Genomic DNA, 27,975 nt, shown 5'->3' on the forward strand with positions numbered 1-27,975 from the left:
TATATCACTTTGGGAACCAGCTATTCAATATAAGAATGAAGCAAGTTACGTTGTGTGTATATATCACTTTGGGAACCAGCTTTTCAATGTAAGATGAAATAATTTTGTTTTTGTTAAAAAGTTTTTCTTACTTCTTCGTTTGGTGGTGGAAATTCTATTTTTCTGTCAATTCTTCCAGGTCGTAATAAAGCAGAATCTAATATATCTATTCTGTTTGTTGCCATAATGACCTAAAAATGTAAATGCATTTTATTGAATCAATAACTACTGAAAAAGATAATACATTATTTTCAATTTAGATGTTATTCAGGTGTATTATAACTTGTCAATAAGTAAATGAATATTCAATTTGTTTTAAAACGCAGTTTTGAAATTCTTAGTACGTTATTCCTAACATTTTTATGCAAAATCATGAAAATTAACAAACAAGAGGCTCTCAAGAGCCTGAATCGCTCACCTGGTAAACAATGCCTTCGGCCATGTTTTTTGACGAAATAGAAAATAAAACATAAACTTTATTTTATACACCCTACTGATCATTCAAATGAAGTTTGGTTGAATTTGGTTGAGTAGTTTTAGAGGAGAAGATTTTTTAAAGTTAGCAAATATGATGAACAAATTGTGAAAAAATTGTCATTAAAGGACAATAACCCCTTAAGGGGTCAATTGACAATTTTGGTCATATTTAACTTATTTGTAGATCTTAGGGACGACATCAAAAGATCAATGTAAGATAAAAAACTTAATTCAAATAGTTTGGGGGTGGGGGGTTGAACTGATGCAAGATGTGGTTATTCGACATTGATTTTTACACATATCTTTATGGGTAAATCAATTTTTCCCAAATTAAGTTAAGAGGGGGGTTGGGGGGACAGTGAAAAAACTATGTGAATTAAGTTTTTTATCCTTCATTGAACTTTTGATGTCGTCCCTTACTTTGCTGATCATTTTTGCTGTTTACAGTTTATCTTTATCTATAATGATATTCAAGATAATGACCAAAAACTGCAAAATTTCCTTAAAATTACCAATTAAGTGGCAGCAACCCAACAATGGTTTGTTTGATTCGTCTAAAAATTTCAGGGCTGATAGATCTTGACCTAATGAACATTTTTACCCCCATGTCAGATTTGCTCTAAATGCTTTCGTTGTTGAGATATAAGCCAAAAAACTGCATTTGACCCCTATGTTCTATTTAAAGTAAGGGCGGCCATGTTTTTTGACGGATCAAAAATTGAAGCACACATTTTGTGCAGGATAATCTAAGGAACTATCATGCTAAGTTTCATCCAAATCCATTCAGTAGTTTCAGAGGAGAAGATTTTTTAAAGTTAGCAAATATGATGAACAAATTGTGAAAAATTGTCATTAAAGGACATTTACCCCTTAAGGGGTCAATTGACAATTTTGGTCATATTAACCTATTTGTAGATCTTACTTTGCTGATCATTTTTGCTGTTTACAGTTTATCTTTATCTATAATGATATTCAAGATAATGACCAAAAACTGCAAAATTTCCTTAAAATTACCAATTAAGTGGCAGCAACCCAACAATAGTTTGTTTGATTCGTCTGAAAATTTCAGGGCTGATAGACCTTGACCTAATGAACATTTTTACCCCATGTCAGATTTGCTCTAAATGCTTTCGTTTTTGAGATATAAGCCAAAAACTGCATTTGACCCTATGTTCTATTTAAAGTAAGGGCGGCCATGTTTTTTGACGGATCAAAAATCGAAGCACACACTTTGTGCAGGATAATCTAAGGAACTATCATGCTAAGTTTCATCCAAATCCATTCAGTAGTTTCAGAGGAGAAGATTTTTTAAAGTTGGCAAATATGATGAACAAATTGTGAAAAATTGTCATTAAAGGACATTTACCCCTTAAGGGGTCAATTGACAATTTTGGTCATATTAACCTATTTGTAGATCTTACTTTGCTGATCATTTTTGCTGTTTACAGTTTATCTTCATCTATAATAATATTCAAGATAATGACCAAAAACTGCAAAATTTCCTTAAAATTACCAATTAAGTGGCAGCAACCCAACAATGGTTTGTTTGATTCATCTGAAAATTTCTGGGCTGATAGATCTTGACCTAATGAACATTTTTACCCCATGTCAGATTTGCTCTAAATGCTTCCGTTTTTGAGATATAAGCCAAAAACTGCATTTGACCCCTATGTTCTATTTTAAGTAACGGCGGCCATGTTTTTTGACGGATCAAAAATCGAAGCACACACATTGTGCAGGATAATCTAAGGAACAATCATTTTAAGTTTCATTCAAATCCATTCAGTAGTTTCAGAGGAGAAGATGTTTGAAAAATTGTTAACGACGACGACGACGACGACGACGACGACGGACGCCAAGTGATGAGAAAAGCTCACATGGCCTTTTAGGCCAGGTGAGCTAAAAATTACCTCCAGTAAAGCTGACCTATCCAAGTAACATGACTCTGTGTGTACTGTATGTATAATATATGAATAAACAAACAGAAAATAATAATAATACTTTTAAGTCAATCAAAAAGCTTCTATAAAGTATATACTCATTCTCAATTTTACTCATATTTTTTTTTGCAAAATGGATTTTACAAATATTTACCACAGTCATGAAAGAAAACTGATGGACATCAGCCAAAATAATAATGTGCCCTTTGTAGTGACAGATCCCTACCCAATCAATTTCTAGCTTGAAAAAAAGAGAGTATGTGTACAAAACAGGATTTATTTAATTACCTTAATATTTTGTTTTGGTTCAAATCCATCTAACTGATTCAATAATTCTAACATAGTTCTCTGTACTTCACTGTCTCCTGCAAGATATCAAGCAAATATGTTGTAATACTTTGGTATAAATGTGATATTAAAAAAAGTAACTCTGACTGTCCGTAAATATCATACAGGTTATTCTAGGAAAGCACCTTGAAAAAGTGTATCTATATATCATTCTTTCAAGTTTTGTCTAATGAAATTGAGAAATAATCGAGAAATTGAAAATATTCAAATAATACCATGGAATAATAACAGAACAACAGCTTAGCTGCAATTCCGTAAAAGTGTAAATTGGTAAGTCTTATTAAGCCATATAAGTTGTTATTTCACATTTTACAGATTTATCTATAAAGGGAGATAATAGTCTACAAATCCTAAAAATGTGCAAAATATTCAAATGTAAGTTTTATATTACTTTGTGTACTTATTTAAAGGACTCATTGATGACCTCCGTGCAACTTTAAATCTGTTTTGGTAGATACTCTTAGTTTTATGTATTTATTGTCTTAAAATGTATAACAAACAAAACAACATCAATTAAATGTATGAACTGTGAACTTACCGCCAGATCCTCCCTCCAGACGTGATGATCCAATGGAATCAATTTCATCCATGAAAATAATTGAAGGAGCATGCTCTCTACAACATCAGATATTAACAGTTAAACACTTATCACAGATTAGTTGAGGAAGATTTTTTTTTAATTAAGAAGTTAATTTTTGAATTTTCATTTGCTATCCAGTTCATTTTTTTATCAATTTTTCCAAAGTGTTAAGGTTTAAGCCATGATGACTACATTCATTGTTAAATGTTTTTTTAATGAATATCTTCCTTTTTTCAAGGCATGTTTTCTATACTACAAAAAATCATTGCAGTAACGTTTAAAAATATCATTCATCTTTTCATAGAAAAAATCTGACATCAATTTATATTTTTTTACATTTTGTCTGACAAAAATGTTTTCCTTTAGACTTTCTATTCTTAAAATTTAATCTTCACATATTACATAATACATTATATTTTATTCCTACCTTGCCATAACAAATAACTCTCTAACCATTCTGGACCCCTCACCAATAAACTTTTGGACCAATTCCGACCCTGAGACTCTGATGAAGGTACATTCTGTATGATGGGCTACAGCCCTAGCCAGTAAAGTCTTTCCTGTGCCAGGTGGTCCATATAAAAGGACACCCTTAAATACAAAATAGACCATGAATAAAAATGTGATATATAAACATTCTATGGCAGTCTACAACTCTAGCTATTCCCTTTCTATTGGTCAAATAAAAACTCAGTCTAAAATAAAATGTATAATGGCTTGTCATAATAAACTTACTTAACAATTTTATCCACTTGGATTGTAAAGGTATGGTTTATTGAAATAACTGTGTATATTATATTTAACAACCATCTAAAAACACCTTTTAGGTCATAATTACAGGTCATATTTCATATCTTTCAGCTTATATTGTTTTGTGCCTTTAATTTTTTATGTTTTTATCTTATAAATATGGAGGTTTATTTGAAGGGCTCTATATTTGCATTGTTCTTTTTTCTTTTCAATCTGATTTGTATCTTTGTGACTACTCCTGCTATCATACCTTTGGCTGTGCTATTCCTAATGCCTCAAATAGTTCTGGATGCTTTACGGGCAATTCTATAACTTCTTTGATCTCTTTAATCTGTTTATCTAATCCTCCAACCATCTCATATGTAGAATCTGGGACTTTCTCTACCATCATCAAACTGACTAATGGATCCACCTATAAATAAAGGAGTTATAATTAAGAAATAATTCATGGGGGCTTGAATATATCGTGATTTTACCACGGGTTGGCCCTTTATGACAAATATTTTACCCCTGAGCGATAGCGAGGGGTAAAATATCGGCATAAAGGGACAACCCGTGGTAAAATCTAGATATATTCAAGCCCCCATGAATTATTTCGATTCTGATAGGACACATATGGCAATTCTTTTGGATCGAAGCGCTCTAGGTGTAGGCAAATATTTGCCGTTCCCATAAATAAACGCACTAATAAACTAGCGTAAAAGAACGGAGCAAACTGCATTAGTGACATGCTTAAACTATTTAAAATAATGTATTTAGACAGTTTTGGATGAATTTGAATGATAATTTATTTATATGTCTTATATGATGTACAATAAAGGGCTTTTGCCACATTTTAGCATCATTTGTGTATGTTTCCTTGTGATGATTTTCGGATTCACAATCGTGTATTTTCCCGTAAAATGCTTACATTCTAACTTCATTGTTCTATGACGTCGGGTATCTCATTCATAAAAAAGCATATGAGGTCCTAACAGTGGTTCCTGTTTATATCATGTAGATTTCATTTAAAAACAAATTAAACAATTTGGCAAGCCTTGCCATTCTTTCTATTTCTAAAGCTCGTCAAATAAGTTATATTTTTTCAGTCACTGTACAAATCTTGTGGAATGTGATGGCAGACATCATTTAAACAAAAGTCATATGTTTTATGTACTATCAGTACATCTTATTTGTGTATGTATTCTTGGAGAAGTTTTCAGTCACAATAAAAAAATATTTATGTACGAAATCCAAAAATTATTATCCAGTGACTTTAGCCTAAAAGGACATTGATAGTGTAATATTAAGTGAAGACTAACCTTATTAGGTAATATTAAATGAAGACTATCCTTATTAGGTAATATTAAGTGAAGACTAACCTTATTAGGTAATATTTTGTGAAGAGCATAACTATCATTTCTGAGGGCCACTCTACAGTTTGGTGTTATATCATTGATATCAATGTTTTTGTCTAAGTCTACTACAAACTTTCCTTCTGGATGCACCTGAAAAAAGAGTGTATAAATGGCACTGTTTACTTTTGAATGCCCATGTAATAAATTGCAATGGATTTCATTGCTTATATATCCATTGCTAAATGGACTTATACAAGCTTCTACCTTCAAAAAATTACAATGTAAACATGTATGACTAATTAAACAAAATTTTCTTTGTTTTGTGAGTACTCAAACTTCTTTGAGCATCTTTTAAGTTGTACTTGATAAGAGCAGATGGTCTTTCCTGAGCAATCTGAAATTTTACCACATTGGTTTGTTCTATATACCACCCTGAATGACAAAGATCTTATTTCAGTACAGAAATACAACCTAATACGCTTACGATTTGTTCTATACAGTGTGCTTATGACGGTTATATCATTTGAAGTTAAGGCAAGTCACAATTGTGCACAACTATGTTGTTCTAAACCATTTAGTGTATATGGTTGACGGTTATATTATTTGAACTCAAAGCAAACCAAAACTATGCAGGATTATTCTGTCCATAACCATTAAAGTGTATTAGGTTGCATTTCTATACTGAAATAAGTTCTTTGTCATACAGGGTGGTCTATTATGTGAGTGCTTGCACATGTTTTTCATGAATGACTGCATTGTTATCTCTTAATAACTTATTTAGCATGTTTAGGTGATTTTGGTTTGTTGGTTACTGCCTCACAGCTAAACACATGTATGTCATTGACAAATTATAGGTGTGAGAAACCTGTTCATCACAAAAAACAATTATCACCAATTTGTCAGTTTAATGACAATTCTTTGCTTTTTAATTTGTTGCATGTTAACTTTTCGAAAGGACAAATGTTCTTTACTACTTTTTTGAAGCCTAGTTTACTACTGTGACACCTTGTACATTAAAACCATATTGGCTCTTATCTTGATTTTGATCGTTTGTCATAAAAGTTGTTACTGTCATTGTATTATGTAGATACATGTAATATCACCAGACATATGTTGAGATATATCAATATTTTATACCTTAACTAACACTTTTTTCTTGTCCATTGCTTTAACTACTTCACCAACATAGGATCCTTGCTCTTGTAGAAGTTGTAATTCTTCTCTCAACATTCGAACTACAGTAAAAAAATTAGAGCCATTTGAATTTCAAATCATTTGATAACATTCATTGAAATTGTGAAATCAATTTACATGTACCTTATTACAAATCTTTTTAATTTCTGTTAATAAAACAGGAAAAATTTTGATATATAGGTCACCTTTAATAAGAGACTGTATTATGTCCTTAAATCTGTTTTTTTTTTTTTGTAATTCTAATATCTTTTTTCCCTCGAGCAACAGCAACAGCTTAACGGTAGTGGTAATAAAACATAATAAGCAACAGCTTAACGGTAGTGGTAATAAAACAAAATAAGCAACAGCTTAACTGTAGTGGTAATAAAACCAAATAGACTGTAGAGATGGTTTAATTTGGCACAGTAGTTAAAGTAAACGCAGGTCCTCCTATTGTAGTCTTACAATAGTTACTTAAGGGGGTACCCATCACTATACCCAAAAAAAAATCTGTCGTTTAATCTTTCTTAATTTTTTTTTCATTGATAAACTAGAGATAGGCCAACCTAAACATCTTGTAAATATTTTAAAAGACCCCTTATCATTATTTAAATAAGTTCTCTAAAGTTGTGACTTTTTGAAATTGTTTTTAAACTATTTTTCCATTAGACTTTCTGATCTATAGTAATCCCCTATGTTCTAATTTTAGCCATGGCAGTCATGTTGGTTGGATGACAGGGTCATCAGATACATTTTTCAATTTGTGGCTAAGTTTAATTCTATTTGGCCTAGTAAATCAAGACGAGGAGATTTTAGGAAAAAATCACAACAAGAGGCTGTCACAACGACAGCAAACCGGATTAATTAACATTTATTTGTGTCCTGGCAATATCACAAGAACCATAACGGATGAACAGTGAAGTGAAAATCGTAAATATCAAATTTGACCTCCATTTTGTGATCAGTATCAACATATCAAAATTCGAAAAGCTTAGGCTGAATGGTTCATGAGTAAATGCAACCACATGAATGGAAACACCATTCCTCAATCTTTCAAGAACCATAACTCCTGAACAGTAAAAGTCAAAATTGACATTGTTGACCTTGACCTCCATTTTGTCATCAGTAACAACATATTAAAATTTGAAAAGCTTTGGTTGAACAGTTCATGAGTAAATGCGTGGACACGACTGGAAACACCATTTTTCAATCTTTCAAGAACAATACAGTAACTCCTGAACGGTAAAAGTCAAAATCGTCATTATTGAACTTGACCTCCCATTTTGTCATCTCTATCTATAATAATATTTCAAAAAGTAGCCAAAAACTGCAAAATTTCCTTAAAATTATCAATTCAGGGGCAGCAACCCAACAACCTGTTACCCGATTCGTCTGAATATTTCACAGGGAATAAATCTCAACCTAATAGCTCATGTCAGATTTGCTCTATTTAAAATGCTTTAATCTCTGTGTTTTACCCCTATGTTCTATTTTTAGCCATGTTGGTTAGTTGGCAGGGTCATCAGACACATTTTTAAAACAAGATACCCTAATGATGATTGTGGCTAAATATATTTAAGTTTGGCCCAGTAGTTTCAGAGAATATTTTTGTAAATGGTGATGGTCGGCCGAGACGGACAATGGACAACAAGTGAAGACAAAAGCTCTGTATCCGTATTTGTCAAATTGTAGAATTTAAGATAATCTTGTTTGAAAATATAAGAGAAAGAATATTTTTTTTGTAGTTTTGCCCCCCGTTTGATAATATTATATTGATGTAAGAATATTGTACATGTATAGAAATATATCGAAGTTTGATAAATGTATCATTTTCACTATTGATTATTTATTCACCCTACCAATGCTGAGGGAGAAGAGACAAAAGATTTGACGGTCGTATTTATTTATTCCTCTGTGTATTTACTAGCTTTGTTAGATTATTCGTATTTGCTGGCTTTATAACTATTCAAAACATAGCAAAAAGCAGAAATTACAACATTTGTGGCAGCGGTGGGACTTTGTACTTGATCTGAGTTTTGTGGTAATAATAATAGTAATAAGAATTGTGTATAGGTTTCATATTGTTTGGTTGGGGCAAACGTTAGTTAAAGAACAGACGCTAAACATTTTGCAACTTTTCCATAAAGGGACATAACTCAAGAATGGTTAAAGGGATGCCACAAAAATTCAAACTTGATCTGTGTTCTGTGGTAATAAGCATTGTGTATAAGTTTCATAACATTTGGTGGAGGAACTAGAGGCTCTCAAGAGCCTGTGTCGCTCACCTTGGTCTATGTGCATATTAAACAATGGACACAGGTAAATTCATGACCAAATTGTGTTTTGATGATCATGATGTGTTTGTAGATCTTACTTTACTGGACATTCTACTTGCTATAATTATCTCTATCTATAATGAACTTGGCCAAGTAATTACAGTGGAAAATATATTCTAAAAATTTACAAAAACTTACAAAAATTTATGAAAATTGTTAAAAAATGACTATAAAGGGCAACAACTCCTTAATGGGTCAACTGACAATTTTGGTCATGTTGACTTATTTGTAGATCTTACCTTGCTGAACATTATTGCTGTTTACAGTTTATCTCTATCTATTATAATATTCAAGATAATAACCAAAAACTGCAAAATTTCCTTAAAATTACTCGTTCTGGGGCAGCAACCCAACAACAGGTTGTCTGTTTTGTCTGAAAATTTCAGGGCAGATAGATCTTGACCTGATAAACAATTTATCTCCGTCAGATTTGCTCTAAATGCTTTGGTTTCAGAGATATAAGCCAAAATCTACATTTCGCCCCTATGTACTATTTTTAGCAATGGTGGCCATCTTGGTTGGTTGGCAGGGTCACACCACACATTTTTAAAACTAGATACCCAAATGATGATTGTGGCCAAGTTTGGTTAAATTTGGCCCAGTAGTTTCAGAGGAGAAGATTTTCTAAAAGAATACTAAAATTTTAGAAAAATGGTTAAAAATTGACTGTAAAGGGCAATAACTCCTTTAGTCCTTAATGGGTCAACTGACAATTTTGGTCATGTTGACTTATTTGTAGATCTTACTTTGCTGAACATTATTGCTGTTTACAGTTTATCTCTATCTATAATAATAGTCAAGATAATAACCAACAAGAGGCTGTCACAACGACAGCAAACCGGATTTATTCACATTTATTTGTGTCCTCCGAATATCACAAGAACCATAACTGATGAACAGTGAAAGTCAAAATCAACATTATTGAACTTGACCTCCATTTTGTCATCAGTAACAACATATTAAAATTTGAAAAGCTTTGGTTGAACAGTTCATGAGTAAATGCACGGACACGACTGGAAAAGCCATTTTTCAATCTTTCAAGAACCATAACTCCTGAACGGTAAAAGTCAAAATCGTCATTATTGAACTTGACCTCCATTTTGTCATCAGTAACAACATATTAAAATTTGGGAAGCTTTGGTTGAACAGTTCATGCGTAAATGCACGGACACGACTGGAAATGCCATTTTTCAATCTTTCAAGAACCATAACTCCTGAACGGTAAAAGTCAAAAATGTCATTATTGAACTTGACCTCCATTTTGTCATCAGTAACAACATATTAAAATTTGAAAAGCTTTGGTTGAACAGTTCATGAGTAAATGCACGGACATGACTGGAAAAGCCATTTTTCAATCTTTCAAGAACCCTAACTCCTGAACAGTAAAAGTCAAAATCGTCATTATTGAACTTGACCTTCATTTTGTTGTCAGTAACAACATATTAAGATTTTAAAAGCTTTGATTGAACGGTTCATGAGTAAATGCATGGACAACATTTGGTTGCCGCCTGCCCGGCCGCCCGCCGTACATCCCCAAATCAATAACCGACATTTTTGTCACAAAAATCCGGTTAAAAACAGTAAAATTTCGTTAAAACTACCAATTTAGGGGCAGCAACCCAACAACGGGTTGTCCGATTCATCTGAAAATTTCAGGGCAGATAGATCTTGACCTGATAAACAATTTTACCCCATGTCAGATTTGCTCTAAATGCTTTGGTTTTTGAGTTATAAGCCAAAAACTGCATTTTACCCCTATGTTCTATTTTTAGACGTGGTGGCCAGGTGAGCTAAAAATTAAGTTAGAGAACGGAAACCAATTTTGGGACATACATTTGTACAGATGGACAAGGGTCAAACTTTTAAAAAGCCTCCTCCGTTACTGCAGGGGCATAAAAATCTAAATGCACAATTAAATCCAGCATATCATAGATTACCTTTTGCATTTAATTCATTTCTTTGGGCCTCTAATCTTCTTAAATTCTGTGTCTTTTCTGTATTTACTAACTGTGAAGAATAATACTTCATTTGTATCTAATCAAATACATCCTAATTTAATAGCTGATTATGTGGTATGGGCTTTTGTTGAAGGCTGTACGGTGATCTATGATTGTTAATTTCTGCTTCATTTGGTCTCTTATGGAGAGTTGTCTCATTGGCAATCATACCACATCGTCTTTTTTATATATATATAAGTTACATAAAATTGTATATGTAAGAGCTATATTATAAGAAATAGAGATGAATTATTGTTAAAACTTTAATTTGTCATCTATGGCTTTTTGGAACAACATCTACATGTGTACACTTCAAGTAGTGATTGAATATAACTAGAGCAAACTTAAACATGTGCTATTATCATGATTATCTGTATTATCTGTATTATCATGATTATTCAAATGATATCAAACAACTTAAAAAAACATGTACATGTATTACTCATTTAACTGTTGAATTTTATGTGTAATACTGTTAAAATAATATACATTTTCGTCACATTCAGTTTTCACTTGTATTAAGAATAAAATATGCTTCAATTAAACAATATAATGAATATCAATAGTCAATACTTTTGTCTTTTAGTGACTACATTTGTTACCTGTAAATCTTCAATTTTACTGATGTAATACTGTTTGATTCCTTCATGGTTTACTGTACTGTCATCAACTTCCATTTTCTGCATCAAAATCACAGATTTTAAAGAAAGTTATATACTGTCAGACTGTAGAAACATTAATTTTCGTGGAGTTAAAATTTCATGGGGATTTAATTTCGTGGTTTCCTTAAGTGTAAGTGGTATTATATGGAGGTTAAATTTTCGTTGGGGTTTTATTTTTGTGGATATATTCTTTCCACGAAATAAAAGAAATTAAATCCTCAACGAAAATTTCTGCTTTTACAGTAGTTGTTACACATATCATGCATACAATACAGGCCAAAAATAAATGTATTATCATAGTACAAAATAAAGTCCTTCATTCTAATCTTGGGCCTAAGACCTGATTTTTTCATGTACATGATGTAAAGAATTTTAGAAATTAAACATGTTAACCAGTAACGAGCTAGAGGAACATATTTCTCATTTACTAAATAGCTTTGCTGAGCACAGCTGGATACGACCTTAGAGGTCCAACCCTGAATAGTTAGGGCAAAAATGGACACAATATTCGTGCTTGAAACAGGTACAAATGTATAAATTTGGATTATAATCAAATATTTGACACAAAAAGGTTTCTGACACAGAATAACTATAGTCAAAGAACTTAGAATTGGTTATTATATATGTTTTGAATTTATATTCAATTGTTTGCTATTGTGCAATACACTATGCTGTTGTCAATTGACCCCTCAAAAAAATATTAAAAGAAATGTTCTGAAATCCAAATGAGAATTTTTTTTAATATAATACCACATCTATCGATAGAGCGAGTTAATTTTTCTCGACGTATCGTTGTATTTTGATTCAGTATTGACGGAAGTTACTTACGGAAGGGAGACAACGCGAAGCTATAATATGGAAGACTCCATTTCGGCTGAAGGGGTGTTCTAGTTACACCTTTACGTCGTGGACTATATTTATCTTAATTTAAATGATACATATGATTTAAAATTATGCAACAACAATAACCCTCAATAGCAGACAGACATAGAAAGGATCTCAAGAGTATCAAATTAATCAATGGAGTTGGGAATCCAGAGAAACCATTCAATCTGATACCCCTTGAAGTCAAGAAAACTATACGCATGAGCATAATTACCTAAACAAACCCTATACTTGTAATTTGTAGCAAGGACATATATTAAATGTTAATTAAACGACCTAGGTGGTTCTCCATTTCTTTATGGAAGTACATGTACAATATCAAATATCAGTTTCAGAACGGTGACATATAAGAAAAATTCCAATTTAGTTTTTATATGACAAAAATAGATTTATCGGAATTCAGAGAACTCTGCATTTTATCAAAACTGGGGAATTCCCTCCGACGCGTTTCTAAATTTATAAAAACACTAAATATAAATACTGCTTAATGTTGTTATAAAAACGCATATAAATCAAGGGAAATATATATGGAAACATGAAGATTATGAGAAGAACATTCAAAGAAAGTTGTCTAAATTAAATCCTTTTGTTTGTTTTTATCTTTTAAAGCAAGACAATCTTAAGAATTTGAGATGTTCCTTTATGTTTAGAATAAAACGGTTGACGTGAGGGCATGGACCTGAGTCAATGGTAAAAGTCTACAGATTGCTTGAAAGCAATCGTATCCCAAAAATTTGTAAGGGTTCCAGTGTCTCGCCTACTTTTGCTGTAATCACAGGCTCAACAAAAATGAGGAAAAAAGTCAATAAAAATATTCCTCTTGATACTATCTTTTGGTTGTAAAAATAAAGCTTCTGTCCAAGTTTGGTAAAATCCCAGGATAATTTATGAATCTTATAAATGTTTAAAAACTTAACTGCAGACTGAATGAAATGATAACTGGAAATTTCCTGGCAGAAAATCTAAGTCATGTAACAGTAAAATACAGAAAAAATGAATTTATTATTTTTTAAAATTTTCTTCTAGATACTAGCTTTTGACCATAAACAAGCTTCTGTCCAAGTTTAGTACAAATCCAAAATAGTATAAAAAAGTTATTAAAATTTTAAAAACTTTAACCAGAGTGAATGTGTTGTTTTCTGGCAGAAAATCTAAATCCATTTAAAAGTAAAATATGGAAAAAATGGAAATATTAATTTTTTTACAAAATTTACTTCTGCATGCTACATGTATCTTACAATCTGACATAAACAAGCTTCTGTCCAAGTTTGGTAGAAATCCAGGATACTATAAGAAAGTTATTAAAATTTCAAAAACTTTAACCACAGAGTGAATATTTGAGAACGCCACTGCCGCCGGCTGCGGCATGTAGCATTGCTATGTCTCGCTTTTTCGACTAAAGTGAAGGCTCGACAAAAAATGAACTAGTAAATCTGTTTCATGATTTACAGTCCAGTGATATTGTTAGCATTTTTCAAAAACTATTGGGAAAATATGAGTCATTTTTATCAAATTTGGAAATTTAGAATAAACCATGAATTTGACTGAAACTTCAATTTGCAGACCCCCTTTCAAGAGTCAAACCCTGCTTTGAAATAGGACCCCTTATTGTCAGTGGTGATACATAAATGGACCCTCAAATCTACACATATAATCATTTTAGGCATGGAAAATGTATAAATGAGTCTGTATTCTGTTTGCATTCATGCACAAATACTACTGAGACTGCACTATTTGGGAAAAAAGTTGTCTTTTTGGGAATAATTTAAAGCCATTTTTTTTTCAAATTGGGATTTTTCTCCAGGGGAAAAAGCCTTTATTCTCCAGTAATTTAAGGCAAACAATATCACTGCAGTCGTACATCATTGTTTTAATTAATTTCAAGCTGAATATTTTATCAAAACAAAACGTTTGTTTTTATTATTAATCCATCAAAAGACAAGTATCACAATAATAAGTGATCCGAATTATTTTGTCATTGAACAATTAATGATCCTAAACAAGCCATAAACTTTTCAATATTTCCATGTTTCCATAAATTTCAAGAATATATACAATGATATACCATAGTCAGATAGTAATATCTGAATACGTTTATTCAATTTTAATGCCCTGAATATTAATATTTTTTTGTAGGGCGAACAAACTATGTGGGCGAAAGAACTCAGGGCGAACATGTTATTAGGACTAACTCACTGTGGCCGTGGGCTAACTGACACCAACTCGCCCTATTTGTGATTTTACAAATAAGTTGGTCGAGTTGGTAAACCAGTTTAGGTTTTTTTTTCAAAAGTGGGTTGAATTGGTGAAAAAGTGGGGCAATTAGCAGTCTTCACGCTGAGTGGCAGCCCAGGCTGGTAAAATTGCTCTCGGGCCTGTAAAAATCATATCTACAGACCAACAGAATCTAACTAAAAAATTTCAAAAATTGAGCTCCGGGCCTGTAGATTTTGCAGTTCATCGTGAAGACTGAATTAGCCTAGGTGTGGTGCAATTTGGCAGTGGGGATATTTGTCCTGCTTCCATTGATAATTGAGTTGAGGTCATGAAAGATTTACCCAGCAATCAATGTAGTTATAATCAGAATAAGCAATTTTTAGAGCTGGCTTGTTGTTCCAACAGTCTGAAAATATTTGGAACAACTGCAAATTCATACATAAATTAAAACCTTTTGTTTAGAATATTGTGTATAACATAATTTATACCACATAAAATAAAGCTGAAAGTGGAAAGCCTGAAGGGAAATCTTTTAGCTCAGTTGGTAGGGGTGCTTACTGACAAGGGTCAATGTCTACCAATGTCTGGTGAAGACAAAGTTATGAGAGGGAAAACATGCTTTCCTTATATTTTTGAAAAATTGTTCGATAATTTGTCGTTAGTCGGTATTTACCTGATCCATTTTCGCTGAGTAGTTATAGATCTTGGTTGATTTGCTCTTCATAACAACTATTAAATACGGCGTCTAAAAGCGTTTAACTGATCTACACATAAATCAATGACGTATTTAACACAGACACTTGTAATTTGAGATACTTTGAAGTACTTTAAAGTCTTTAACTTAGGAGAGGTGGGTTAAAAGTATGGTATCCAATTTTTAAATAAGCCAGATAATTCTGATTGCCAAGAGAACAAATTAGTGTTTCCCAATTTCTTGAAATGTCATTGTTGGGGAGGAACAGCTTTGTTCGATCATGTATACCTGTTTTGATAGGGATTTGCATGGGTATAGCCCTGAACATGATGGTGGCACCATTTCTTGATGATCTGTGTGATCCCATAGATACAAAGGATACAGAAAATTTAATTAAATTACGAGAAACAAAGATGGTCCATGAGTTAGATACTAAAAACAAGGAACAAGAACCAGGAAAAGGTGAAGTGAATGACCAAGAGACTGAATCAGATGGGAATGATTTCTACATTCATGAGCAAAAATATCAGCGTGAAGAAATAAAAGATGGTAAAAAATTTGTTCGACCAAGATTTGCCTCAACTGAACTTGGTATAAGAGAAAAGCTGTTTGTTGGAGTACTCTCCACTCCTCACACAGTCAATTCATTTGGAATGGCACTGAACAAAACATTTGCACATTATGTCACTAAAACAGTTTTCTTTACAAATGGTAAAAGTGGAATGCCTCCCCCTGGGATGCAAGTCATTAGTTTTCCTGATCAGGACAATAAGAAACTTCCAATACATGCACTTAAATACATAAAGGAACATTATGCAAGTACATTTGATTATTACTTGTTCATCACTGATCGTACTTATATAAGAGGAGAAAAACTTTATGAACTTGTTGGTCACATCAGTATCAGTGAAGAGGTACATATGGGAGCCATATTGCATAGAGGTGACCAAGGAGACACGTGTACACTTGATGGTGGTATTATTCTTTCACAGGTAAATGTACATGCAATTAGTCAACGTTAGTTAAGACACTTCTTTAAAAATTCTTTTGACATTAAATCAAACATACATGTACATGTAAATGTAACTTTAGATTAAACTTGAGCAAAATAGCAATTAAGGACAACCAAAAAGAGTTTATTCAAATTCAAATATTTTATTGGACAAAGCACATATGATACAATGCGTATTCCAAGATACAAACACATTAAACATGACAATTTATGCAAATACAACATAAAGAAACATTTCAAGTACTAATACATGTAAATTATTAACAAAGATTTGTTTCTGCCTAACAGAAGTTCCCCTGGAAACTTTGTTTAAACAATGTCCTTATACATGTTATACCTGCACCTGTAGGAACAAATATTCTATAATTTTCCAAAGGAAATAATGTTACAGAATATTATGAAGGAACCAGATAAAAGGAACTCCTTTTTCGTGACAACATTCAAGCATTGTTTTTTACAATCTGTTGAACATTTCTTATCCAGATGGACCAATGCCTAAAGTAACAAAATGTTAGTTACAAATATTATCATGATTGTTATCTTGTACTTAACTTGCTTTCATCTAGGACATGCTTTTGGTTTTTTTTATCTATTTATACAATAAACTATTTTCATTTACTGTAACTAACTTATGACTCTGGAGAATAATGTAAAGTATTCATTTCTTAACAATGATTAATTAACTGTTTTCAATGATTTTGCTACATTCAAAGAAAATTTAAACATGTTTAGTAGTTTGGTGTGATATCAATTTTCATTGAATTAGTACAGATTTTTGTTAAGTGGCCAGCTGATGTCTGGTTGCAAGATTTTTTTGCGGTTTTGAAGATCCCTTGGTGGCCTTGGGCTGTTTTCTTGTCACTTAGAACCATTCCGTTTCCATTTCCAATTTGATAAACACTTATTTTTTTCCCAAGTTGCGTCAACTATAAGCTTTTTTTAAAACTTATTTTACTTGCTCATACTTGACCATGTTGACTGTGTACCAGAATAGCCTACCACAGAGAACGAAACTTGTTGAAAAAGCACATTGTACATATATGTTCATGTATATTTGTACAAAATACAATGAATTTGTAAAATACTTGGAATAGTTAGTGATTTTGTAAAATCACTACAAAATCACTAACAGTCTATTACATGTGATTACAGTATTTGAAATGCATTTTCCTAATACATGTAATACAAATAAACCAATGATTTTGAAATATATTTTTAAATAAATACATGAAATACAATGAAATAGTACAATGTACTAGTCAAAACTATTAATATGAACATGATGAATAATAGGCATTTAAACTTATACTACTGTATGATATTTCAGAACATTCACAAATGGTAGAGTTTAGATATTCTAAATGCTTGTTGAAAAGATATGAAACTTTCTTTTGAGATGCACAGCTGTCTGACTCAAAAGCAGAGCATCAGTGCACATGGGTTTATTGGGCTGGTTCTAGTACATGCCCCTAAAACATATTGCCATGTTTAATTTGGTAACAAGACTATGTCCTGTATGTTGTACATGTCCTCAAGCATAATATTTGACATCTTCATCTTACATATATCTGATGAATACCAGGGTTTTTTTTACAATTTTTTTACATTTCCACATTGAAGAACTTCATACCTACATTAAACAAATGTTAACTTTTAATTTAATTTGTGGAGAAAGTTTAGAAACTTATTTCAAGTTTGTTCACTTTGTGCATGTTGTGATAGATTTTATTTATAAGACAATATCTTAGATATGACCAAAGTCAAAATCAGGAATTTTATAAAATCACTAATCAGTTCAGTGATCAGTTCAGTGATTATACAGAATCACCGACATTTTAGGGATTTGACTGTAACCAATGATTTGTACATATAGTACAGTAAGATTTACTATACAAATCCTTGCTGTAACCTATATACTCAAAATTCGAAAGTCCACAATATGAAAATAGTCTTTTGATTTTGGGCCACCTAAGATCACTGCTACCTCTAGTTAAAAATACTGGTGCTTTGTTTTTAGGTAGAATAAAGGATATGTGGTATGATAGCCAATGAGTAAACTATCCTACAGAGTAAAAATGAAGTAGCACCGTCTAAAACTGTAGACATCAATAAAAGGCTAACAGACTGCCTTCAACAATGAGATAAACCAATACATATATTGTACATGCTGAGAAATACTACAGAGCAGATTTCATGTCCAACATCATGCCATTTTGATAAATAAATCACCACAAAAGGTGACCAATGCACATGATGCAAGTGGGATGTGTTTTGTGCACAATGTATATCTGTTCTGAATGTGATACCACACTAATTATTTTGTCAATACTTTTATTTTTGTTCAATCAGCAATACTTTTCATACTGTCATGACTGTTTTTGTGAATACTAACATTTTTGTTGTATAATTTTTTCTGAGTTAAATTATAAATTCATGATATTCACAAATGTTTTCATATTTGTCTGTTTCAGAATGTTTTGTCAAAAGTATATCCTAAAATAGATTCCTGTTTTTTGAAGTCGGAACAGAATCCAAGCCTTGCATTTGAAGCTTGTATTTTACAAACTGCCAATTCAAAGTGTTCAGAGAAAGGAGGGGTAATTTATGTTTATAATTTAGATTCTTTGAATTTCTATATATTTCATACTCTTATTTCGTTGAATCCTGTATTGCTTTAGAAATTTAGCAAATTAACCACATCTTTTAGTAAATATTATACAACCTCCTCATCACCATTAGATACAGATATAAATTTCAGAGGTCCATTAAATACACCTCACAATTATGAAGAAAGAGACCCTACATTTACTTTAGTATTGTGTATTAAAACATCAACTGTCATACAAATTCATCGGTTGCTTCTTAATAGTCTAATTTATAGATTTTATATTTTTTAGGATAAAAACTTTCGATCTTATAAAGTAGATGATTTTGAGTTTGATGATGACATTACAAGTTTACGTAACGATGCCATGTTTAACAGTTCATTCTCAATATATCCGATGCCAGACGATATATCTCTGTATAAAATACACAGGTTTGTAGTTTGTTATTTATACATTGTACATAAGTTAATATGTTCAGAATGATGCTATGTTTTCATTATAATAAAAACTATATATTGGAAATACATCAATATACAGGCAGCAACTCAATGACACCATAAAACCACTATACACCTGGAGGCAAATATACTCTACACAGAGATGACACCATAAAAACACTACACATCTAGAGGCAAGTAAATGTGCATCCAGTCTTCACACAGATTACACCATTTAAACACTACACATCTAGAGGCAACAGTAAGTCTTCACACTGATGACACCATGAAAACACTACACATCTAGAGGCACACATTCAGTCTTCACACAGAAAATACCATAAAAACACTACACTTCTAAGAGACAAACATTCAGTCCCCACACAGATGACACCATAAAAAACACTACACATCTAGAGGCAAACATTCAGTCTAAACTCAGATGACACCATAAAAACACTACTCATCTAGAGGCAAACATTCAGTCTTCACACTGATGACACCATATAATCATTACACATTTAGAGACAAACATTCAGTCTTCACACAGATGACACCATTAAAACACTACACATCTAGAGGTAAACATTCAGTCTTCACACTGATGACACCAAAAAAATGCTACACATCTAGAGGCAAATATTCAGTCTTCACACAGATGACACCATAAAATCATTACACATCTAGAGGCAAACATTAAGTTTTCACTCTGATGACACCATAAAAACACTACACATCTAGAGGCAATCAATCAGTCTTCACACAGATGACACCATAAAACACTACACATCTATAGGAAAACATTCAGTCTTCACATAGATGAGACCATAAAAGCACTTCACCTCTATAGGCAAACATTCAGTCTTTACATAGATGAGACCATAAAAGCACTTCACCTCTATAGGCAAACATTCAGTCTTCACACAGATGACACCATAAAAAACTACACATTTAAAGGCAAACATTCAGTCTTCACACTGATGACACTATAAAAACACTACACATCTAGAGGCAAACATTCAGTCTTCACATAGATGACACCATAAAAACACTACATGTCTTGAGGTTAATTTTCAGTCTTCACACAGATGACACCTTAAAATTACTTCACATCTGGAGGCAAACATTCAGTCCCCACACAGATGACACCATAAAAAACACTACACATCTAGAGGCAAACATTCAGTCTAAACTCAGATGACACCATAAAAACACTACTCATCTAGAGGCAAACATTCAGTCTTCACACTGATGACACCATATAATCATTACACATTTAGAGACAAACATTCAGTCTTCACACAGATGACACCATTAAAACACTACACATCTAGAGGTAAACATTCAGTCTTCACACTGATGACACCAAAAAAATGCTACACATCTAGAGGCAAATATTCAGTCTTCACACAGATGACACCATAAAATCATTACACATCTAGAGGCAAACATTAAGTTTTCACTCTGATGACACCATAAAAACACTACACATCTAGAGGCAATCAATCAGTCTTCACACAGATGACACCATAAAACACTACACATCTATAGGAAAACATTCAGTCTTCACATAGATGAGACCATAAAAGCACTTCACCTCTATAGGCAAACATTCAGTCTTTACATAGATGAGACCATAAAAGCACTTCACCTCTATAGGCAAACATTCAGTCTTCACACAGATGACACCATAAAAAACTACACATTTAAAGGCAAACATTCAGTCTTCACACTGATGACACTATAAAAACACTACACATCTAGAGGCAAACATTCAGTCTTCACATAGATGACACCATAAAAACACTACATGTCTTGAGGTTAATTTTCAGTCTTCACACAGATGACACCTTAAAATTACTTCACATCTGGAGGCAAACATTCAGTCTAAACTCAGATGACACCATAAAAACACTACACATCTAGAGGCAATCAATCAGTCTTCACACAGATGACACCATAAAACACTACACATCTATAGGAAAACATTCAGTCTTCACATAGATGACACCATAAAAGCACTTCACCTCTATAGGGAAACATTCAGTCTTCACACTGATGACACCTTAAATCACTACACATCTGTAGGCAAACATTCAGTCTTTACACAGATGACACCATAAAATCATTACACATCTAGAGGCAAACATTCAGTCTAACATAAAAACACTTCACCTCTATAGGCAAACATTCAGTCTTCACACTGATGACACCATAAACACACTACACCTCTAGAGGCAATCATTCAGTCTTTTCACAGATGACACCATAAACACACTACACCTCTAGAGGCAAACATTCAGTCTTTACACAGATGACACCATAAAAAACTACACATTCAAAGGCAAACATTCAGTCTTCACACTGATGACACTATAAAACGCTACACATCTAGAGGCAAACATTCAATCTTCACACAGATAACACCATAAAAACACTACATGTCTTGAGGTTAATTTTCAGTCTTCACACAGATGACACCTTAAAATTACTACACATCTGGAGGCAAACATTCAGTCTAAACACAGATGACACAATAAAAACACTACACATCTAGAGGCAAACATTCAGTCTTAGCACAGATGACACCATAAAAACACTGCACATCTTGAGGCAAACATTCATTCTAAACACAGATAACACAATAAAAGCACTACACATCTAGAGGCAAACATTCAGTCTTCACACAGATAACACCATAAACAATAATCAATGATTATAATCTCTTGTGTAAACAATGTGTTATGAATATTGTTTATTTATAGCCAACAATATGTAAATTAAAAAGAATTTTGATCTATACAATGATATTTGCAGCATGGATGGATTTATATGACTATTTATGGTGAAACAAGTAATATTATTTTGTCATAGTTATCTTTGAATATCAACTGTAATATAAGAAAGAGATAATACATTAAAGCAATTTGTTTCCATAGTGTATGTTATATTGTGATAGATGTAGTACTATTTTCAGATATTTTTGTCAGTTGGAAATCAACCTTACTCGTCAAGAAATTCAGAAAGCAAAGGACAGTATAATTGGTTTGAGTGAATTTGCACCTGGTGGAAAAGATTCTCTTCAGTGGCCAATAGGTATTTGGATTCAAACTGATCATGCTGATGTTTTTCAGAGAAAGTTAAAAATTATACTCAGTGTTGTTTTATTGGTGAAATAAAAATGCATTTTATTCAACACAAGATGCATAAATTTTGCTTGTGAATTTCTTCCATATTTTTATTGAATTTTTAATTCCTTGTTTTCCTCCCCTTGACAGAGGTATGGGAAATAATAATATTTATACTGTTTAGAATATCTATAAGATTGAGTGTATCCTCTAAGTGATAGAAGATATAAATGCCTATGAAATTGTATTTTCCTTCTCTTTTCAAAATCATGAAAACTCAGTGCTTGCAAAAACTTGGAAAGTGTTTTATGAAGTTATTGTTTGTTAATGATCCAAGTAAAAGTAAAATGCCATAATAAAGCTGTAGGTCAAATTAGGTTTATATGCTTGAATATGATAAACAATTTAATAAGTCAGTAATGTCATGGTTTTTTTTCTGTGTATTTATATGGAAATTAATCAAATACACAAATTTTCTATATCATTCCCAGTACAAACTACAAAGTGTACTGCTTCAAGATTAAGTAAATATGTCTTTGCTTGACCTCACCACAAAGGAATAAAATGTGGTAAAAAAGTAACATCATAATTTTAATGAAAATTGAATATGTACTTTCTACATAACAGGTGTGCCTGAAGCCTTTAAACCGAACACCAGATTTGATGTAGTGCAGTGGTCCTACTTCACAGACACACATATATATTTTGATGATGACTTTACCAACATTAGACCATTGCAAGGTAACTTAAATGATACTCTACCAACATTTTAATATGAGGCAGGCATTACCTGTGAATGGGGACGAAGTTTGTTTAAATTAATTTTTTTGTAACTTAAATATTTGTTAAAAAAAGAAACGGAAATACCGTAACGTTTCGGATTTTGGTTCTGTTGTTAGGGATTTTACTTGTGACGTTATTTAAGTTATGACGTCATGTTCAATGTAAAAAAAAGAAACTCAATGCATCAGGTAATGTTTATTCATACCAAAGACAAAGAATGATTAAAAATAAAATATTGGTATTGTGTTCCTTGAGTTCCTATATTTTACTAGACTAATCAAAGTCTCACGACAACAAGACCGGAAGAAGGAATTAGAGTTATGTGTTCTGCGCAGATCCGGAAATTAAAAAACATGACAAAAATAAAATTGAACGATTTTGAGTTCATTAGTACAATGAAAAATTCGGGAAATTTTCCCATTTTTTTTTTTTTTTTTTTTTTTATTGCATTTTCTACTGTAATAGGGGACTTCGTCCCCATATAAAGGAAATTGTTATTGTCCCTCTTGCAACTCATTGTGGGGAACATTGAAATACCGTGCATCTGTATGTGTGATTTTGTTAACGCTCTCTCCTGTACAATTCTTGCCAGAGTTTTCAGGACCGTAACTACCTATGAGGCAGGGGAGGCAGGGGAGGCAACTGCCTCCCCTGAATTTTCTACACCAAAACTTTTTTTTTAAGTAATAAAATGAAATACTGACAATATGTACATGAAGAACTTGAATTTATATTATAAACAACACAAGTTTACAGTTTTAACAGTGTTATCATGATACGCGATATATCTGTCATTTTCCGGATTTTTGATCGAAAGTGAACCGTTTCAGTATTTTTTATTTTTTTTTTCGTGTGGCCGTCCGTCTGTTATTCAGTTAAGCTGGTTCTCGACTGACTACTACACTTTGTTCATAGTTTGACTGTAGCGATAATACAAGCGGATTTCCAGTTTATTATTCAGTATTTGTACGAGAACAAATATGAAACTTTGCTTTTGACAATTTTGAATAAAACTTTACTATTCACATTTATTTAGGGGCTCAATTAAGCAGAGGAAGTTCCCTTTGTATTGTGAATCTTTTATGACATCGGAAATTCGTTACCGGCTGAATAAGCTGTTGGGTCATTTATTTAACCGCGTCTCCCGATCGTACGAGAACATTATGGTCAATGCCTTAGTAGTTAAACACTCCCATTCGTTGTAGCAGGGACTTTCTATACTAGTAAGTATATACTAGTATTGAAAGTCCCTGGTTGTAGTTATATACATGTCTGTTCAGCTTTCAACAATATTGAAATTCAAGGTCCTCGATAAAAAAAAAATATCTTGCATTCTATGATCTTGCTTTACATGTTTTTTTTTTAACTTACCAGTTTGATTTCTAACAAACATATCTTTAAATACAGATAATAATTGTTTGCATAAAAACTGCTTCCAGGATCCAGCAATACTGATGTTTCTTAAAGTAAGGAAATCGAAGGAAAACGGGTCATTTGTAGCCATTTTACTGAGAGAGAAATCGGCGGGGGGCTGAGCCCCCAAACCCCCTCTATATGGGGCCTGAATCGGCGGCCCCCAAACCCCTGCCTCTCCTGAATTCGAACCCTAGTTACGGCCCTGGTTTTATGAAATACAATGTATATATAATGTCCCTTATATTGAAAATTGCATCGTAAGTGCTCTCATTTGTACAATTCTTGTCAATTTTTAATGAAACTTATATCATAGGTATTTATCAACTATGTTTTGGACAAATTTAAAAATCAGTGCCGATAAAGTATTTTAAAAAAAATATGCCCCCTGGAAATATTAATTTTATAGAAAATTGCATTGTTAGCATTCTCATGTGTTAAAATTTTGCCAGATTTAATGAACTTTATAAAGATAAAATATGCACAATGGGGGGGCATTGTAACTCTTGTTTTATTTAATTTTAACTGAGAGTGAAACTTATTATCATTATGAGTAGTTTAATATAGAGGACAAATATTAATTAATGAAATTTCATTTTGTTAATTATGTATAATAAATTTAATGTATGTCAGATTATATTTGGTTTAGGTATCATTGTTAACAAACCTTAATGTTTCATGGTTTCAGGAGCTGACAAACAAGATATACAGGAAATTCAGCAGATTGCTTTTGATAGATTAAACAGCATTTATGGTGACAATTTCAAACAGTTCAAACTTGTAAACGGATACAGAAGATTTGAGCCTTCGAGAGGCATGGAATACACATTAGATTTAGAACTGTATGGTAAACATAGGCATGAAAAGACAGAACAGAAACGAGTTCATTTACTCCGTCCTTTAGGTAAAGTGGAAATTGTCCCAATGCCTTACGTGACAGAAAATTCTCAAATACATTTAATCTTGCCTGTTTATGAAAGTGAGATGGGAGATTTTGGGAATTTTATGGAAGGATTTGCAAAGACAGTCTTAGAAACCAGTGATAATTCCTATCTTTATGTTATATTTGTGTATGAGAAAAAGAAGGGGAAAAGTGGGGATCCTTTTGCTGTTCCCAAAACTGTAATAGATTACCATCTAAATAACCATCCCAGTAGGAAGGGTACTGTCACGTGGAAGGTATTAGAGACTTCTGAGAAATCAGAACTAGATCTCCTGGACTACGTTGTCAGAGATTTACAATCGGGAGATCTAGTCAGTGTATGTAGTATAGGAATGGAAATGGACATAGACTACTTGAACCGAGTCCGTATGAATACCATACCAAATGTTCAAGTCTTTTTCCCAATAAGTTTCTGGCAATATAAACAAAATATGGTATATCAAAAGCCCCCCTATCCACCTGGTGTTGAGCTTGGTCAGAGATATGGTCATTTTGACGTGGATTCTTATGAACACAGCTCATTCTACATGTCAGACTATATGAACAGTAGGAAACATGTGTCACCAAGTGATACAAAGAAAACTTCATTAATAGACTTATTCTTAAAGGTTCAAAGTCTCCATGTCTTCAGAGCTGCTGAACCCTCTCTCAGAATTCGTTGGAAATTGCTTGATTGTCCAGTCAGAGATGATGATAAGTTACGCTGTAATAAAAGAAAATCAGAAAGTTTAGCTAGCCGTTCACAGCTTGCAAAAGCAGTGTTTGATTACGCTGAAAAGAAACATTTATCGGTAGAGGAGGTTGTCAAATCTGCCAAACAGCTTACAAATACCATTGGGTAACAATTACTTCGTATCAATCATTGAATTTTGTTTCTTTCATGTTCTTACCATGAATATATAATAAGATGTAATTTTCAATCATCATGATCATCAAACTGCTTACAATAATTGCTGCCAGCTTTATGCTTTTTTGCCAATCAGCAACAAAAAAATATTTATAAGCCACAATCCCCCTTATACATTATCATGTTTATAGATACTCTGAAACAAGATGTTGATTCAGGTAAATTTGATTTTTTATTTTGCTCATCTAATTTTGGATAAATAACACGAACAATGAATAAAACAAACTTTTTTAATCAAACATGTCCATTTTGACGTCAAAGTTTCATCCAAACTGACATTTGTGCAATACAGTCACTTGCTTATTAAACCTTTTCATTTATTTTAGCATTATTAAACATCATTTTACAGTATTGAAGAATGTCTTTCTAAGAAAAGTATTGAGTAGCTCTCATTATTTATATATCCTGTTTTCAATTTTATAATCAATTGTGAGATTTCTAAAAAAATTATCAAGCTATTTTGAAAATCTGACAAAACTATGACATTCAGATGTAAAGAGACTACATAAATTATTTAAAATTGTTGAATACAACTTATTAATTTCAAAACTAAAACCAACTTTGGTTAGTTATGTTAGTATGACAATGTGTTGAAAGTGGCAGATAGATCTTAGTTACAAAGAATCTCTAGAATTCATCTCAGTGATCAAACTACTGAAGGTTAATTATTTTATAGCGAGATATATATTACCTTGTAGTACATTAAATGTACCTGCTTGATAAAATCTTGAATGTTGTGCCAAATATACATATAGCATTTATATACTTACACATATATATATTGATGTTCATGTTTTTAAACATGTTATCTTTTAAAACCTTTTAGAATAAAATTTGTTTCATTTTCTGAGGTCTTTTTATTTCATTCACAATAGTGAGAAAAGTTTCTTACTACTTATGAGCAAAATGACAGAATTCAACCAGTTGTCAATCTTGGTGGTACAAGTCTCACCGAAGGTACTAAATATAATATCAAGTGAAATGTTTCCCTGGAGGAAAATGTGATTACTAGTTAAATGTTTCCCTGGAGGAAAATGTGATAACTAGTTAAATGTTTCCCTAGAGGTAAATGTGATAACTAGTTAAATGTTTCCCTGGAGGAAAATGTGATAACTAGTTAAATGTTTCTCTGGAGGTAAATGTGATAACTAGTTAAATGTTTCCCTAGAGGTAAATGTGATAACTAGTTAAATGTTTCCATGGAGGTAAATGTGATAACTAGTTAAATGTTTCCCTAGAGGTCAATGTGATAACTAGTTAAATGTTTCCCTGGAGGTCAATGTGATAACTAGTTAAATGTTTCCCTGGAGG

The 27,975-nt window shown here is 32.3% G+C and overlaps 2 protein-coding genes across 2 annotated transcripts in view; one reads left to right on the forward strand and one right to left on the reverse strand.

Annotated features, from left to right (window-relative positions):
- Positions 1-15,525, reverse strand: part of LOC143065307 (26S proteasome regulatory subunit 8) — a 32,255-nt gene extending 16,730 nt beyond the window's left edge. Inside the window, exons 1-10 of the mRNA XM_076238810.1 lie at positions 15,415-15,525; positions 11,580-11,657; positions 10,918-10,987; positions 6,609-6,706; positions 5,496-5,621; positions 4,385-4,546; positions 3,812-3,975; positions 3,343-3,419; positions 2,745-2,821; positions 132-230 (exon numbers count right to left, since the gene is read on the reverse strand). Coding sequence (XP_076094925.1) covers positions 132-230; positions 2,745-2,821; positions 3,343-3,419; positions 3,812-3,975; positions 4,385-4,546; positions 5,496-5,621; positions 6,609-6,706; positions 10,918-10,987; positions 11,580-11,657; positions 15,415-15,465 — 1,002 coding nt within the window. The 5' untranslated portion in view covers positions 15,466-15,525. The remainder of the gene's footprint in view (positions 1-131; positions 231-2,744; positions 2,822-3,342; positions 3,420-3,811; positions 3,976-4,384; positions 4,547-5,495; positions 5,622-6,608; positions 6,707-10,917; positions 10,988-11,579; positions 11,658-15,414) is intronic.
- Positions 15,526-15,538: 13 nt separating this feature from the next.
- LOC143065306 (chondroitin sulfate glucuronyltransferase-like) lies at positions 15,539-27,511 on the forward strand. The gene is made up of 6 exons (XM_076238809.1): positions 15,539-16,427; positions 18,919-19,044; positions 19,345-19,484; positions 22,468-22,586; positions 23,246-23,359; positions 25,503-27,511. Exons 1-6 carry the CDS (start codon positions 15,681-15,683, stop codon positions 26,597-26,599), a joined length of 2,343 nt encoding a protein of 780 aa, XP_076094924.1. The 5' UTR covers positions 15,539-15,680; the 3' UTR covers positions 26,600-27,511.
- The last annotated feature ends 464 nt before the right edge of the window (positions 27,512-27,975 follow it).

The sequence above is a fragment of the Mytilus galloprovincialis genome, chromosome 2, assembly GCF_965363235.1.
Source record: "Mytilus galloprovincialis chromosome 2, xbMytGall1.hap1.1, whole genome shotgun sequence".
NCBI classification, from domain to species: domain Eukaryota; kingdom Metazoa; phylum Mollusca; class Bivalvia; order Mytilida; family Mytilidae; genus Mytilus; species Mytilus galloprovincialis.

Coding starts and splice junctions, on each gene's coding strand:
- LOC143065306 (XM_076238809.1), top strand. CDS start 15,681: ATGTCATTGTTGGGGAGGAACAGCTTTGTTCGATCATGTATACCTGTT. Junction 16,428..18,918: donor GTGGTATTATTCTTTCACAG/GTAAATGTACAT, acceptor TGTCTGTTTCAG/AATGTTTTGTCAAAAGTATA. Junction 19,485..22,467: donor TCTCTGTATAAAATACACAG/GTTTGTAGTTTG, acceptor TACTATTTTCAG/ATATTTTTGTCAGTTGGAAA.